Raw genomic sequence first — 16,210 nt, 5'->3', positions numbered from 1 at the left:
CATTAAAACACTTAAGGTGAGGCATAAGCACAGAGGGGAGCGCGAGGAGGTTAAGGGAGGTGGGAATCTTGCCCATCCAACGCAGCGGGTTAACATCTCCATTCAACATTCTAGGCAAACGCCCACCCGTGAAAGAAGTAGTGAGAGAGAGAAAGACACGTGCAGACGTTCATCGCTCAGCTTCATGCAACGCCCCGTTGGAGACCAGGTGAGCGTAACACAATCCTTACAACTAGGTACAAAAAGAATGTGGGATAGTGTTAACAAGAAAGAAAGAAGTGTTCACAAATTATAAATCAGCATGTGGTAGCCGGGGTTCTCCCTTCCCCACGTTCTGAGTTCAGTACAAGGCTGGACTCTTGAGCACAGCACACTCTCGAAAGTTCCCAGCATGAGACGATAGTTCAGTTTTCAGCTATCAGGACCTTCGGTTGTTAAGTCTCTTTTCTACAAAAAGTGTCTTGCCTCAGAGGTCCTGTGTTCAAAATAACAAACAAAAAGTTCCTTTCCACTTGTACGTAGAGTGATGACTCAAGAGTCCCTTGCTACAAAAACTGCTGATTGTTTAAGAGTTCTCTGTAAGCATAAGAATCTCCTGACTAAAGGCAAGAAAATGGAGCTAATAGAAAGATTGTTAGCAAACCAAAATCTGGGTAGTGGTTCAGAGGAACCTACTCTCCCAGAAAATGTAGATAACAGTGATGATATTGATATTGATCAAAGTATTGATAATCTTGAGGAAGAGTCAGAAGAGGAGGGTGAGGCTGTTGTACCTGTCCCCCCTGGGCCTCTGTCTGCTCTACCAGCTGTACCTACTGGACCTTTACCAGGTCCCACATTTAGTCCTCAATGTATTGAACTAGAAAAAATGAAACTTGAATTAGAATTCAAAAAACTAATTGCCCAATCTGAACTAAGACACAGAGAACTGCAGCTCAAACATGAGCAATCTGAACTAAGACGCAGAGAGATAGAGCTCAACCATGAACTAGAAATGAAAAAGACTGTCTGTGGAAAGTGCTTCTCTCTCCGGATCCTCTAGGAGTTCCAGTCCCAAAAGACCCCGGATGCCTAAAGAGATTGTGGGTATGTATGAGCCTAAATCGGATGTGTTAGATTGGTTGGCAATGTTTGAGTATAATCATGGGCTCCAGGACATCACAGGGAATGGGTTACTTCCCTGGTTGTTCTCTAGGCTCCCCCCTGTTGCATCTGATGTGGTAATGGAGTTGGGGGAGGTGGATAGAAGGGACTATGAACGTGTGTAGCTAGCTTTAATAGCTAGATTTGGGAAGACCCCTTCCCAGTACCTTAAGAGGTTTAGGACCCTCAAAAAGAATGATGGTACCCATTGGGCTACCTGGGTGAATGAGTGTTTGAAAAACTTTGAGGGATGGATTAAGGGTTACAAAGTGAACTCTTATGAGGGAATAAGAAATCTTGTAATGTTGGAGTCAATTTATGATGCCTGCTCTCCTGAGCTCAGACAGCACTTGGCTGATTCAAGAGAATTAGATTCCAGGAAGCTAGCTAAGGTTGCTGACTTGTGGGTGGCCAACAGGGCTACTCACAAGGATTCAGGGGTCACTCAGAAATAGGATGAGGGAAAGCACCCACCAAAAGGGAACCAAGAGACTTTTAATACCTCCCAACCCAAAGAGGGCCCAAAACAACAAAATAACCAGGGTAAACCCCAAGGTAAAGCCCATCAGGCTAGTGTACGCTCTGGTCACCAACCAGAAGGAGGTCAGAACAAGCCACCATTCCAGAGAGCATTTGGAATATGCTATGTCTGTAAGGCAACTGACCACATCAAAGGATATCCAAAATGTAAGCGTAAACCTACAGGGATCAGCACAGTCTCCTTAGCCTTCACTCCTGAGGAGGAAGTCCAAATGGCTAGTGCTCACTTTGAAGTCTTTGCTGAAGAACCTTTGGGTCTTCAAGTAAGTGTAACATTAGGGTGCATGGATCTGGTTAGTAATTAGAATAGGAGTGTGTATGACTCCATACCAGAAAACTCTAAAGTTTATTACACGGACAGTGTTCTTGTTAATGGCCAGGATACCCCTGCTAGGCGAGACTCTGGGGCCAGCAGAACAGTAGTGGATGAAAGGTTTTTCAGGCCTGAGGATGTTGCTAAGGCACCCAAAGATCCCACTAAGATGTCTGGAGGCCCTGTCCAAATGGTTCCAATTCTACCAGCCCTCATACAGTGTAACAACATGACAGTGATAATTCCTGTCAGTGTTCACACTGAGGTGCCTGGGAGAGTCCTGTTGTGGAATGATCTAAGAACTCTATGAGTAGTATCCAGTACCCCCAGGCCTCCCAGTATGGAGACACAGAATTTCATGATTCCTACCCCCGGGCATCCGGATCAAACCCATCAGCCCTGGGAGCAGGCATCCAGATATTTAATAAAACCCCAGCAGCCCCGGCTGGGGGCTGTCTGGGTTCAGTCCTGGCACCTTAGGTGCCAGGCTCATAGTCTTTACTTACCTCATGCAGACCATGCAGCAAATGAATCCAAGCCAACGTGAGGCCTGGATGGGACTATTTTACTACAGGGACTATTTTTTACTCGGGTGTGGTTCTAGGGACTTCTTACCTGGAACTACTTTGGAGGCTATTTAAACCACGCCCGAACAGCAGCACATGTTTCGCGTTATTCTGCATCCAGCAGCGTAATGCTCACCGTGCCTGCAGTCAGCATCCAGTCTTCAGCCACGCCCGTCTCGAATCCAGAGCTCCTAGCAATAGAAGAAAGAAGAAGGAAAGTTTAGAAAACAGATATTATTTCAATCTTTACCTGAATTCCGGATCCATCACGTCTTCGAACTTTAAAAGGACATTATTCTAAACGCGTCGCATCGCCAGCTGCAGCTCCGCGCCATACTCACCAGTCCTCACAGCATTTTTCGATCTGGCGCAGCCTCCATGATTTTCTCCTCCGAATTCCACCATCTAGGGGACAAAAGAAACATAAGGTGAGCCGAAAAAGCAAACAAATACAACCTCCCACCATAGACTTACCTGATTAACAACCGGAGGCATTATTCTGTAACAAATCGCAACTTCTTACGCCGCACCTGTAAGGAGAGAGAAACCAGCAATTTAAACACGCGCATCTTTTGCCGGACAGTGTTGGGTAATACAGCCTCTTGCCTGAACACCATCAGCTCCCACAAGACAATCTTCCCTTGGACTCAGCTGCAACACAAGAAAGGAATGTACAAGAGTGAACATCGGACATATTGAACTCTTTGAACTTTATACTTACGGGTTCTCAGCTGGAACCTCTGAGTCAATATTCATCCGGAACTCTTCCAATGCCTTCAAACCAGTGAAGTAACTGGCATTTACACGCCACTTCATTCCGCGCAGGATGGAGAGCTCATCATTTACAAATATAAGGTGAGTTCTCTGAAAGTGAATATCGGTGGTGATTAGTGGGGAGAACAGTGGGGTGCCATTACTAGAATCCACGGGTGGCTAAATCCCTTTCTCCACTTGCAGGAGAATACTTCTACGGGTCAAGCAGACGAGGTTAGGTGGTCCAGTCCAATCTGTCATCTCTGCACTATGCTTCACGTTGGAGGAGGTTGCAGCTGTCCGGGTCCGATCGATGCGCTGTGGGAGCCAGGTGAGCGTAACACAGAACCAAACCAAATTGGCTAGAGAGGCCACCTTAAGGAACCACTCTAAGCCTGTGGGAACAGCTACATAGAACCCCACTACAAGCCCTGGTGTTGATAAGTTGACCTCTGACCCAGGCACATTTCAGGCTAAAATGTTAGGGAAATGGGAGCCTGAACCAAGCTCCATCATTATTCCCCCAGTTTCAGAGTCTGTGACTCCCCCTGCTTCTGAGTAAGAGGTGGATAGACCAACTGGACCCCTACCTAGGCCTAAGAGAACTGGTAATTATCAATGCTGGTGGAAAACCAGAAAAGAGAAATTTAAGGCCAAAAACCTTCAGACTGTTGGACCTTCTACTGAGGACTCCAACCCAAATCCTAGTATTGGGAGTGAAGCTCCTAAAGTTGGTAAGGTTAGATCTAAGAGGAAGGAGAAGCATGTACCTTGCTTATCTCCACCCCCTCCAACCAGGAGGCCTAAGACCCAACCTTCTCCCAACAGAGAAGTGGTGAGGACCTCTGGTGGCCCTCTAGATCTATGGGAATCCTTTATAAGGACCCCTTGAAAAAGCCTATCACAGGTTCAGAAGTTGTACCAACTTCTGAGGGACTGGTCAACCAGATCCCCTATAGTTTTAAAAAGAGTGATGTTCCTCAAAGGGTTTGTAGGTCATATAGCTTACAAAGGAAAACCTTTGATTTGACCATAGAACATAGGTCAGGGTGTCAACACCAAAATGCTGAGGGTCTCTCTAGGATGTATGTCATCGACTACAGGTATGAGATTCATCCAGGAGTGGATTAAATCCTCCTGTCCCTTAGTCTGGGGGGGGGGGTGGGTGTCATGATCTCTGCTTCCAAAAGGTCAGGGTTTTCCCAACTCCCTTGGAAGCAGATCCATAACCCAGGTTCCGAGTGCCAACCAGTCCCAATTGGGACCTTTTGGACCCAGTCCTGGCGCCAGTGGCACCAGGCTCATAAATATGCCCAGTCCCAGCGCTGGAAGCGCCGGGCTCATAATGCTTGGGTGGACTTACCTTCAGCAGACCATGCTGCTTACTTGCCTGCCAGTTGAGCCTCTGATCCTCTTCTGTTTGGAACTACTTTTCCTGTTGGGTGGGGCTGGAGCCACTCCCTAGATTCAGAACACTGGAACTCTTCTGGAAGGCAGGAACTCTTTTTCTTACCAGGAACTCTTTTCTTACTTAGGCGTGGCTGTGGAAGGAGACACCTAAGCACTACAGGAGGCTATTTAAACCACACCCGGTGGATGAATCTTGCTTTGCGTTATTCTGCAACCTCTGCAGCAGAACGCTCATCGTGTCTTCTGCATCCGGTCCTGGGCCTAAGGAAAAAGGCTTACCATCCTGAATCCAGTCTTCAGCAACACCTATAAAGACAAGAAAGAACAGGTTAGCATTCCGGCATCTGAAAGGCAAAGGCTTACCATCCTGAATCCAGTCTTCAGCAACACCTATAAAGACAAGAAAGAACAGGTTAGCATTCCGGCATCTGAAAGGCAAAGGCTTACCTACTCTTCGTGCGCTCCGGAGGTCTTCACACTGCATTCCGGCATCTGAAAGACAAAAGTTTACCAACTCTTCGCACGCTCCGGAGGCCTTCGGCGCTGCATCCCGCATCTGAAAGACAAAACAAGGTGCGTTTAAAGACATTGGGGAACTTTAATACTCACGTGCCATTACTCCTTTCCACATCTAATCCAGTGGGTATTCCGGCACCCTGCAGCCGCTCCGAACTCGTACCTGCAAAATATAAAGACAGTTGGAGCGCATAGTGAAGCAGGCAACAAGCGCTTACTTACGTGCTTCCAGGCGCTTCTATTCATCACACGGGCTCCATCTTCAACTTACTTCAGCCCGTCATCCGCCATCGCCGGAACCCTGCAAAACAAGAGACATCATTACTAAAGACTTTAAAGACATTTGAATGACTCGAAACTTACCGTTCGTGCAGTAAACGACGGACAGCAGTCCTCTGAAGTCAAGAGGCCTGCGCTACCTATCCAGTGAAGAAACTGGTTACAGCACCCTGCCCCGAGGCAGATGGAGAGCTCGGCATTCACTTACCTAAGGTGAGAGCGTTAACCTTTTGGGGGTCTACAGGAGAGGAGAAGAGGAAAGAGATAGGGACACCCCAATAACTCCAGTTCATTAACCCCATATTTTCTATCTGCAGACATCTTACTCTACACGTCAGGCATACAGTGCACAGAGGTCCAGCCCAAAGAGCCAACCGGGTGCTACACATCACCTTTGAAGATACGGTAGTCGCCCAGTCAAGACCGGCGCCTCTGCGAGAATCAGGTGAGCGTTACAGTGGGTGAGTGTTAGGGAGAATTCTCTGTTACGGCTAATTTCCCAAACTTATTGAGTCCCCCAGCGGATTTTTGGGGTTTATTTTTTTCTCCTGCTAAGAGTGAGACTCTTTTTCTCCCATGATTTGAGAATGTCCTTTGACTGTAAATGTGTTTTATGGGCTATGGGGTCCTTTACTCCCTAGTGCTTCATGGGTTTTTGATATGTTACACAGCACCCTCAGTGCAGTAACACAGGGGTGTCATAGTGACCCCCAAACATAGACTCCATACCCTGGGACGGACTGTCTCCCAGGGCATGTAAAGTCACCATTGGCTTTACTAGTCTCAAATTGTGAACAGAACCAGTATAAACCATCATATTGTGGAAGTACTGGTAGGGGTAATTCGATTGCACCTGGGTCTGTTTTCCAAGGGGGCACTGTCCAGTCCCCCCCTTGTCGAGTTTCTGGCTGATGGCAATGGATACCATGCGAAATATTCCACCAGAATATTTCCTATGGGATTTTCCCATTCATTTTAAACGCACCACTTTTTGGTGCAATGTTAAAGATACCGCCGGGTTATTTATTTAATATTTATTCCCCGGGTGGATCTTTTTGCCAGGACTCGGTTTTAAAATGGTGTTTGTGTTCGCCTCTGAAACTCTAACCCAAGCCGAGCCCTTTGTTCCACTTTTTGGCTGGCTTCTCCACAGAAGCCCTCCAAATGGTGCCACTCTGTCTGGGGTCTACAGGATGTGTGGGAGGGGGATTAGGCACCCTGGGCTGAGTTGCCTTGGAAACTCAAGTCGCACTCTTGTGTGATTGGCCCAGTGGTGAGCCGCCCGGCTCACCACTTAGCATGTTTGAGTGACAGCTAGGCTGTTGAATGGGGGTTTTTCTGCATAAAAGCAGGGCTTTGGGGACTGGAACTTCAGAAGTCGCCACAGGACCTAAAGAATCCGAAGAGGGGAGAAGCTGAGCAATCTACAACTAGGACACCACCGGTGGAGCCCTGCTGTACGAACTCACCACTTCCCCGACGACAGAGGAGATCTTCTTCCAAGAGAGTATTCTTCCCTTTGAGCTGGTGGGACCAACCAGTTTGCCTTTTTCGTCTTCCTGGACGTCTCGTGGTCAAATCGCCCGTGCCAAGCACCCCAGCGGCCGGATAGCCACGCTTCACCAATACCGCAAATAAAAAGGTCGTACCTTTTAATCGGGAACTCCGCGGCTGGTTTCTTCCCTGGCAGTGCAACGACCTCCAGCTTTCTTCCTCGTCGAGATCATCTCTTCCCCTGGTCAAAGCCACGACTTGCACCCGCTGCCAGGAACAGCTGCCACCGCTGGAGCTTTCTCTCCATTTCAGGTACTGTGTCCCGCCTGGTCTCCCTTGCAACAGATTGTCCAAGGTGTCCCGTAAATCCTTGACTTTCTATCTGGGTTGACCTCAGACCTGCTAACTTTGCCTTTCTGAACAGATCCAACCTCTTTTGACTTTTCTGCAAAGACTTTGAGTGCATTTCCACTGTGTGATCTTAGGCACATTCTGCCTTGCTCTCTCCAAGAGTGGGCCTGGCCTATGAACTCTTTGCTCTACAGTAGACCCTGCCTTTCTTGACTTGCTATGGTTTCTTAAAAGTGTTGGTACTGTTATCTTCCTACTCTGCCTTTTCTCTCCCTTTTAAAACAAATTATTGGAGTGCCATCTACGGTTACGCTCTGTTAGGGAGAATTCTCTCTTTAGGCTGAATTTCCTAACCTACTGAGTCCTCCAGCTAATTTGCTGGATTTCTGGAGTTTTTTTTTTCCTCCTGCCAAGAGTGAGACTCTTTTCTTCCCACTCTTGGACATGATTAATGGTATTCCTTTGACTGGTAATGTGTTTTATGGGCTATGGGGTCCTTTACTCCATAGGATCTCATGTGTTTTTCCTATGTGTGTTAAACAGCACCCTGCGTGCAGTAACACAGGGGTGTCATAGTGACACCCCACCATAGACTCCATACCCTGGGACTGACTACTGTCTCCCAGGGCATGTAAAGTCACCATTGGCTTTACTAGTCCCACATTATTAACAGAAACCAGTACAAACCATCATATTGTGGACATACTGGTTGGGGCAATTCGATTGCCCCGGGGTCTGTTAGTCGAGGGGGCACGTCTCCGTCCCCCCTGATCGAGTTTTGGCTGGTGGCAGTGGAAACTACTTTTTATATTCGACCGCAAATATTTTCCCATTGTTCGAGGCTACCAACTTTAATTATTTAATTCTCATAGCCTCGAACATACCGCCGGTTTATTTAATTAATATTAATTCTCCAGTTGGTATTTTTTGCCAAGACTCGATTCTAAAATGGCGTTTGTGTTCTCTTCTGTGACTCCAACCCAAGTCGAGCCCTTTGTTCCACTTTTTTGGCGGGCTTCTCCACAGAAGCCTCCAAAAGTGGTGCCACTCTGTCTGGGTACCCCAGGGGGTGTGGGAGGGGGTTTAGGCACCCTGGACCGAGTTACCTTGGTAACTCAGGTCGCACTCTCGTGTGATTGGCCCAAGTGGTGAGCCGGCCGGCTCACCACTTAGCATGTTTGAGTGACAGCTAGACTGAGTGAATGGGGGTTTTCTGCATAAAAGCAGGGCTTTGGGGACTGAAACTTCAGAAGTCGCCACAGGACCTGAGGTTCCGACGAGGGAGAAGCTGAGCCGACCTACCATGACGACACCACCGGTGGAGCCCTGCAGAACCGACTCACCACTTCCCGACGACAGAGAAGATCTCCCGGCTGGAGAGGCTTCTTCCCCTGACTGGTGGGCACAACCAGTTTTCCTTTCTTTCTTCGCACCCCAGCCCGGTTTGTGGTCGAGCTGCCTGTGCCAAGCACCCAGGCAGCCGGATAGCCACTCACCATTGAACCACGAATCACCGGACCGCTCCTTGTACCTGAGAAATTCCGCAGCTGGTTTCTTCCCTGGCAGTGCAACGGACTCCTGTCTTCCTCCACCACGAGATCCTCTCTTCCCCCGGACAAAGCACCGACTTGCACCCGCTGCCAGAAACAACTGCCCCCGCTGGAGCTTTCTCACCACTTTAAGGTACCGTGTCCGCCAGGCCTCCCTTTCTAAAGATTGCTACAAGGTGGTAATAATAACTCCTTAACCTTCTGGACTGGGCTGGCTGCCTTGACCCTCTAACTGGTCCCCTTCTGTGGTCCAACTCCTTTTTGAACCTTTACAAGACCTTTGTGCACTGTAACCGGGTGACCTTGTACACATTTCGTTTGGCTCCTCTGAAAGTGGATCCGGCCTCTTGAACTCTAACTGCACGGTTTTACTTTGCCTTCCTCCCTTGTTTTGTTCTTGAAAAAGTGTTGGGATCTGTTTCAATTTGTTCTCTGCTTTTCTCTCCCTTTTTAAAACGATCTATTAGAGTGCCATCTATGTTAAGCGCTCACCGCTGTCTGGAAATAAGTGGGGCTTTACTTAAGACTTGTCTAATATTCTTTTAAGGGAGTGTATATCTTTTAGTGACCATGTTTTTGAATTGCTTTTTATTAGTGCCTGTGTGTTTTTCTAGATGTGGTTTTTAAATAAATAATTATATCTCTTTTAAACCAAGCCCTGGTCAGTGTTTAATTGTTCTATTGTATTCTCTTGACCTATTGTGAATACTCTGTATGCTGCCTAACTCTTCTTGAGAGAAGTCTGACTGCTCAGCCACAGCTACCAAGTGAATCTGTGTGGTACAGACTGCTACCAAGTGGGTTTACTGCCAAACACCTGTAGTCTTAAATCTTTTGCAGTGGTCCCAGAGGGAACTGCACAGGTTTCTGCCTAACACGCTCTCATCTCTGTTTTGCTAAATAAGTGGTGTCTTAACCTAGACTTGTCGAATAATTAACTAGGGAGGTGTATATACTTATAGTGACTGTGTTTGAACTTGCTTGATATATTAGTGCCAGTGTATTTTCATAAGTGTGTTTTTAAATAAATAATTATATACTTTTATACCAAAGCTCTGGTCAGTGTTTGCTTGTTCTACTGTATTTTTAGCCCTATTGTGTATACTCTATATACTGCCTAACTCTTCTTGAGAGAAGTCTGACTGCTCAGCCACAGCTACCAGGTAAATCTGGGTAGTGCAGACTGCTACCAATTGCGTTTACTGCTTACTCCTGTAGTCTTAAACTTTTTGCAGTGGTCCCTAAGGGAACTGCACAGGTTTCTGCCTAACACTTTTCAACCCTGGATCTCCTCCTTCCGTGTTCAGACCCTTCTTGGATGTTAGCCTCCCTCCGTCGGGTTCACTACGGCTTTCCTTAAAGCACTTTCACCTGTTGGATTCACAAGTCTTAATGTCCTTTTAGACAATCCAGTGTGGATATCCGTCTGTCGGGTTCACTCTTGTCAGCACAATGACCAGCAGGGAATCATGCTTCGCTCCGTTCTGCCAGCATCCCTCCATCGGGCTCACGTTTGCCAGCCTCTCAGTGTCTTCTATTTTCTGAATATGAAGGATTCGCTTCCCTTTTTTTTCTAATGGTTTGTTGGTGAAAGACTTTCGACTGTACAGCGGATTTTGCTAGACCCCTGTATGACCACTTTGACCTTTTCTTGCGGCTTTCCCAAGGCCTTCTGGTATCGGTAGTTTCAACAATGGGGAAATTAACCATAGTCTCTTGAATGAGCACTCACGTGATGCTGGACCCCTCTGCAGCTGGTTTTTCCATTAGGCGTTAACAGTTCTTTGAGTTTCCCTCAATTTGCCATTTGCAACTTTTGTTCAACAGAGTTCGGTTTCTTATCGGTTCTCCCCTTGACTCACCTGCTTTGATGAACCGCTTGGCTTTTCTTGTCTCCAGAGTCAAGGATGGTACCATGGTAGCAGGCATCTCTCCCTGTCCTGATTATCAGTATAGGAGGGCTTTGTGTACTGCTGACTTCTGCTGCAGCACACGCTGGCTATTGTTAGCAGTCCTACGATTCCTTTCACAGAGGCTTCGTGGCTCAGGGTCGGAAATGGCAAGGTTGCTTCTCTCCTTGTCGCCCCTTCGGTTCCCACCGCTTTTCTCCTCCTCTTGAATTGCTGTACTGGGATTGCTTTCTCGTTGTGTGGTCTGCCTTGCTCGTAGTATGCTCTTGTGCTCCACCTTTTATCCCTGTGAAGAAGGGAGAGGGCAGTCAGGTGTGTGAGATTCTGGTCACTTGCCTGACCCTTGCGTTGGGACATGTCCGGTAAACGGCTTTGGTGTTAGTCTGTTGTCTTTCGTGTTGTGCGAAAGTGTTCAAGTTGGAAAAGGGGGGGGGTGTGGTCGAGTTTCTGAGTGTCCTATGTGGTAGGATGGGGGAAAAGGTATTGGAAGAAAGAGGATACCACGTCTCACCCGTCGGTGTCCCACTTTCACTCCCCGAGGACCCCCCATCCAGGTGATCCTCCCTCACTGGTCCACTGGCCACCTGGATGACAGATCCCCGGGGGCTAATCAGGGAGACACCTTCAGGTTTCTCACAGAGGACTTAGTGAATGGTTGACATTCATTGGGATTGCCATATTGGCCCTTGAGACTACTTGGCAATTAGCCTGCCCTTTGGGTCGATATATTATAGTGCCTATTTGTGCTGTGTCTGAGGCTTGGAGCCTCCTGCCCTGCCTGAACCTGAATCTGATGGCTGGTGCTCAAAGTTAGTTGGTGAACGCACTGTTCCCAGACTACCTGGTGAGCTGTTCCCACAAGCTGCTGCTTTTGAACAGACCAACCCTTCCAGGCAATCTGCAGATGCCAAAGCTGGCGGCACCATAACCTGCATGATCCATGTTTGTTCTGTAATGTTTATGGTATTGCAGTCTATCTGTCTGCCTTACCGTTGGGTGTCTAGAATCGTAATCTGTTTTCGCCATACCTGGTGTGAACACGTGTGAACGCACATATCAGGCTATGGATGAATTGAGGTGCTTGGGGGAGGGAGGAGGGGGAGATACTCAGTGTTACTACTTCTGGGGCCTGCATCACACAGCATGTGGTTCCTGGCTACCAGGGACACCCTTGTCCTATCCACTGGCTTCAGAGATGGGACTTTGTCACGCAAGTCATAGTGGATGTACTGGCATCAGGAAGAGGAATAATGTTGTCATTTTGTATTTGAACTTTAATGCTGGACAAGGAATGAACGAATCTGCTCCTCCCCGTTTCCTCCACTGGTTGCTTGTAGATCTGTTGCTGACAAATAGCCCGCCCTGTCCCTCCCCCTTTGTTAGCACCCCTATCCCTTGTATCTCTGCTTCTCTTACTTTGTCTTTCCCCAAGGCTTGTAAAGTGCTCTACAGCTTCCCGAAGCTAGGTCTGTGCTCAATAAATACCACATTAATAACCACACAGCTTTGCAATGAAACAGGAATGTGAAATATAACGGAGATTAACTTGTAGATCAGTTGGTTGCATGGTTCACTTAACAAGCAGCTGGAATTTTGTAAGCCAATTTATACAAATATTTATACAAATATAAAGCAGTCCTTTGTGTTGCTTAAGTTAAAATAATGACGTTTGAGCTGTTGCTATGGATGGGAATTATATCCATCAGCGTTACAGTTTGGCAAGTCTCTATTAACTTTTAACCTCTGGAGAAAATATTACCATGAAATGTATACTTTTAGTTTGGAGAAACGTAATGTTGCTTAAAACCAACAGCTCCTAAAATCAAATTTGTGCTGGACTTTTGTAATATTGTTTGAAATGTGTTAGTATTCTTGTTTAGTTGGTAATTTGTTTAGGCTCTTTTTGGAATAGATGTTATTGATTGCCATTCAAAGCAGGCAAATTGTCAATTAACTTTTTATCATTTTAGGCTCGACGGAATAGAGAAATTGCTATTTTACATCGGAAAATTGATGAGGTTCCTAGCAGAGCTGAACTGACTCAGTATCAGAAGAGATTTATTGAACTGTATGGTCAGGGTATGTGATTTGTATTTTGAAACAAATTGTGCATTAGACACTTAAGTAGAATGGGAATTCCAGCAACTCATAGTTCATGAAAAGACAAGTGCAACATGGATTGGTCTATCAAGGTGGATGTATCACTTCAGGATTGATGTGAAGGGAATTTGCATGACACTTTTTTAGAAAGACTGTGACCCTTGATTATGCATACCATCCATTCATTAACGTTTTTTCAAATATTGTACACTTTTCCAGATGTAGTTTTCTTGATCTATTTTAATTATGGGTTAATTTGAACACATGGCCTCTTGATACAAGGTTTCATACTTTGGTGTCACAAACCATTGTCTTTCAATTGTCTCAGATATTCTATTGTTTGGATAATACAATGTGATTTAATTGCCAACCAGAATTGCTATGAAATTCACCCAAATTCTTTGTCGTTGTGTGCTCATGTGCAAGTTCAAGTGCAATTGGAACACCATCAGTTGCAGAATCCTCATTTGTGTGTAACAATATGACCCAGCAGACAGTTCTTTTGGTCCTACATCCTCATTTTCTGAGTACGAACTTCAGTAGCCTTCCCTCTTCCCCTGTAGGTTTAATGTAACATTTAGAAACCTTTTTTCAAATATTTTACCACTTTTCTTCATGTGTTTTAATTACGAGTTAATGTGAACACATGTCCTCTTTCTACGAGGTTTCATACTTAATTGGCTCAAACCATTTTTTTTTCAATTATCTCAGATATTCTATTTTCTAATTTGTGCTTTAATTCCCCATGCTCATTTCTATGAAATGCACCCACATTCTTTGTCCTGCACCTTCCACCTAGCATACCATTGGCAACATTGCCTTAGTATATTCGTGTGAGGATTGTCCTCTCTTTTTCTGAAAATAAACATGACTACTTATCCATCAAGTGATTTGTTTCAATGACACAGACTAACATTCACAGTACTTCCCACAACAGTTTGTTAATTATTGTAGCAATTTTTTCACCAGAATGAGCCCAGAGGTGGAAGGGGAGTACTGAATGATGAGAAAAAGCAGGTCCGTATGATCCTGTTTGACATTAGTTGTAAAATGTCTTAAAGTTCCACCACGAAACCTCCAAGAACACCGATCTGTAATGTCTGTTTTCCCTTATGGCAGTTAAGTGACAACAGGGCCTTCTGAAAACGTCTTGGGAGCGGGAAGTGTGGAGTTTGAGTCTGAGTCCATGTCTATGTGCAGCAGGATAGCTGTGGCAATTGTGGCAGCTATGTGAAGAGCACCATCGGTGAGAAGTACAGGGGGAGAGATCAAATTACACAAAACTGCTGGTGTAGGAACCATGAGAAGGTAGCGAAAGAAGGCTGAGACATGCCTGCTGTGAGACAGGCATGGCATCAAGAGATAACACAGACAACTGAAATGTAGTTCGAAAACCTTTATTTTACTGGTCAGGATGGTGTAATGCCTAATTTGCCCTAGCTCTAAGGTGGGAATGTTCCCTACCAGAAAGTAAACTAAGGGAAGTCTAAGTCTGTCAGTCCAAAACAAAATACTGTCTGTGTTAAAGCCTATGCTTGCCCTCACTTCTATAGAAGAACAATGTGTATGGGACTTGATAAACTCAATAGTCTTCAAAGTAAAAATAGTTTGGCAATGTAGCTCGTCTATTGCTCCCTTCCCCAAGTTCAAGACACTCAGGTTCAGAAAGTTCCACAGCCGCCTCAGGATTCATTTGTCAAAAGTTCACAGCACCTTATTTCTCACAAGTTATTTGGGATTCTCTGGGTTCCATTTTCCCAAACCCAAAAGCCCCCTGGTTCACACTCTTCAATCAGTCTCTTAGGCATCCCTTGCCCAAGCTTAGATCCTTTTGGTTTCACAGAGTTCACTTCCCAAGACACCAATGTTCAACTTGTTAAATTGCACTTTCCTTAACTCGAGTTCAATTGGTTAACACAAAAGTTCAACTTGCTTCCTTAGGGGTTCCCTTCCCCATTGTCAATAGCTCCTTTTAGCTTATTCAACTTTCAGCTTGTCACCCAGTCCACTTATTCAATGGGATTCCCATGACCATAGCGCAGTTGTCAGACCGCAGGCTTCAGTTGTGTCCTCTTTTCCCAGTACTTTTCCCAGTACTTTTCCTTATGGTAGTGTCTCTGCGGCCCACCTGGGTCATTCTCCCACCTGGTGGCCACCCCAATGCTTATTTATCACCTTTGCTTCTGTTTGTATATCTTTCGGAGGTTTTGCTTCACCTTCTCAAGTGGCTCCCTTTTTATTATTTCTGTTTTGCTTCCACTTCATTCCTGCACACAGCTCCCCTCTTTTCAGGAGTCTTTGATTCATACTGAGGCTTTTCAAGAAAGTGTATTCATACACACAACCACTCTGTAACTATGTATCATTTAATTGTTCTCTTCATAGCATTCAGCGCTTTCATTAAACGCGTCTCTCTTCCTATGTGATTGCACTGTCACATTGTATTCACTTGCGTTTTCACATACCAGGTTTCCCAATGAATTCAACTCACCGGTTGTGTTTTCTTGGCTTTCTTGTTAAATTCCTTTTCTTCTGAGGTCAGGGTCTCATCGTCTGCCCCTCAGACGTTCCTTGGCTCCTGTCTTAGCCCAGGGGGACAAGCATTTACTTACAAATACTTCAAACGGGATTAGCACGCCTCCCAACTCCTTTCCACAAACTTCTCTGTCTCTTTGGAGACACGGCTCCCTAGCCACGCTTCCTCTTGCTGCTTCAGCTTGTAGACCCTCAGCGTCTCAGCATCCCATTCACCTCCAGCTGGTTGTGGATAGCTCTGGCGTCTCAGCTCTCCACCCAACTCATTCACTGTGCTTTCTGGCTGTGTCCATTTTATACTCTCCTGAGTGTTTAACAGACGGCTGGTGGCCATGCTTAACTTCAATTGGCTGACCTTGCCTGGACTTATTATTGGGACGTCTCCACTGAGTATACTGGTACCGTCTCTGTTTGCATCTTCTTCATCCCAGTACCATAATGGTGTTTCACATATAAAGTCTGTATTCCTCCTAGCTTCCTCTTCCTCATCGCAGAACTTGAGTGGTACTTTGGGGAATGGATGATTTGGGAATTATAATATCTCATGAAGGATGAGGGGGTGGGGGAGTTAGGTAGGTCAATATCAGAGAAGGGGGGATACCATATCTCACCCTCAGGTATTCTTTCCCCATTTCCTGAGGACCCTCTTCCCAGGTGATCCTCCCTCACTAGTCCACCCCCCGGGTCGGGACCAAAAGCGATGTACAGTGTACAGAATCCCCGGGGAGTAGGTTGGAGAAGACCCTTAGG

At 46.1% G+C, this 16,210-nt stretch overlaps 1 protein-coding gene across 2 annotated transcripts in view; it reads left to right on the top strand.

Moving 5' to 3' along the window:
• CCDC93 (coiled-coil domain containing 93) overlaps nucleotides 1–16,210 on the top strand; it is a 2,015,088-nt gene that overhangs the window by 1,543,555 nt on the left and 455,323 nt on the right. For both annotated transcript variants that reach the window (XM_069616593.1, XM_069616592.1), the window contains one exon: nucleotides 12,796–12,904. In XM_069616593.1, coding sequence (XP_069472694.1) covers nucleotides 12,796–12,904 — 109 coding nt within the window. The remainder of the gene's footprint in view (nucleotides 1–12,795; nucleotides 12,905–16,210) is intronic.

The sequence above is a fragment of the Ambystoma mexicanum genome, chromosome 9, assembly GCF_040938575.1.
Source record: "Ambystoma mexicanum isolate Mex_15411 chromosome 9, UKY_AmexF1_1, whole genome shotgun sequence".
Taxonomy (NCBI): domain Eukaryota; kingdom Metazoa; phylum Chordata; class Amphibia; order Caudata; family Ambystomatidae; genus Ambystoma; species Ambystoma mexicanum.
This window is presented reverse-complemented; position numbering and strand designations above follow the sequence as displayed.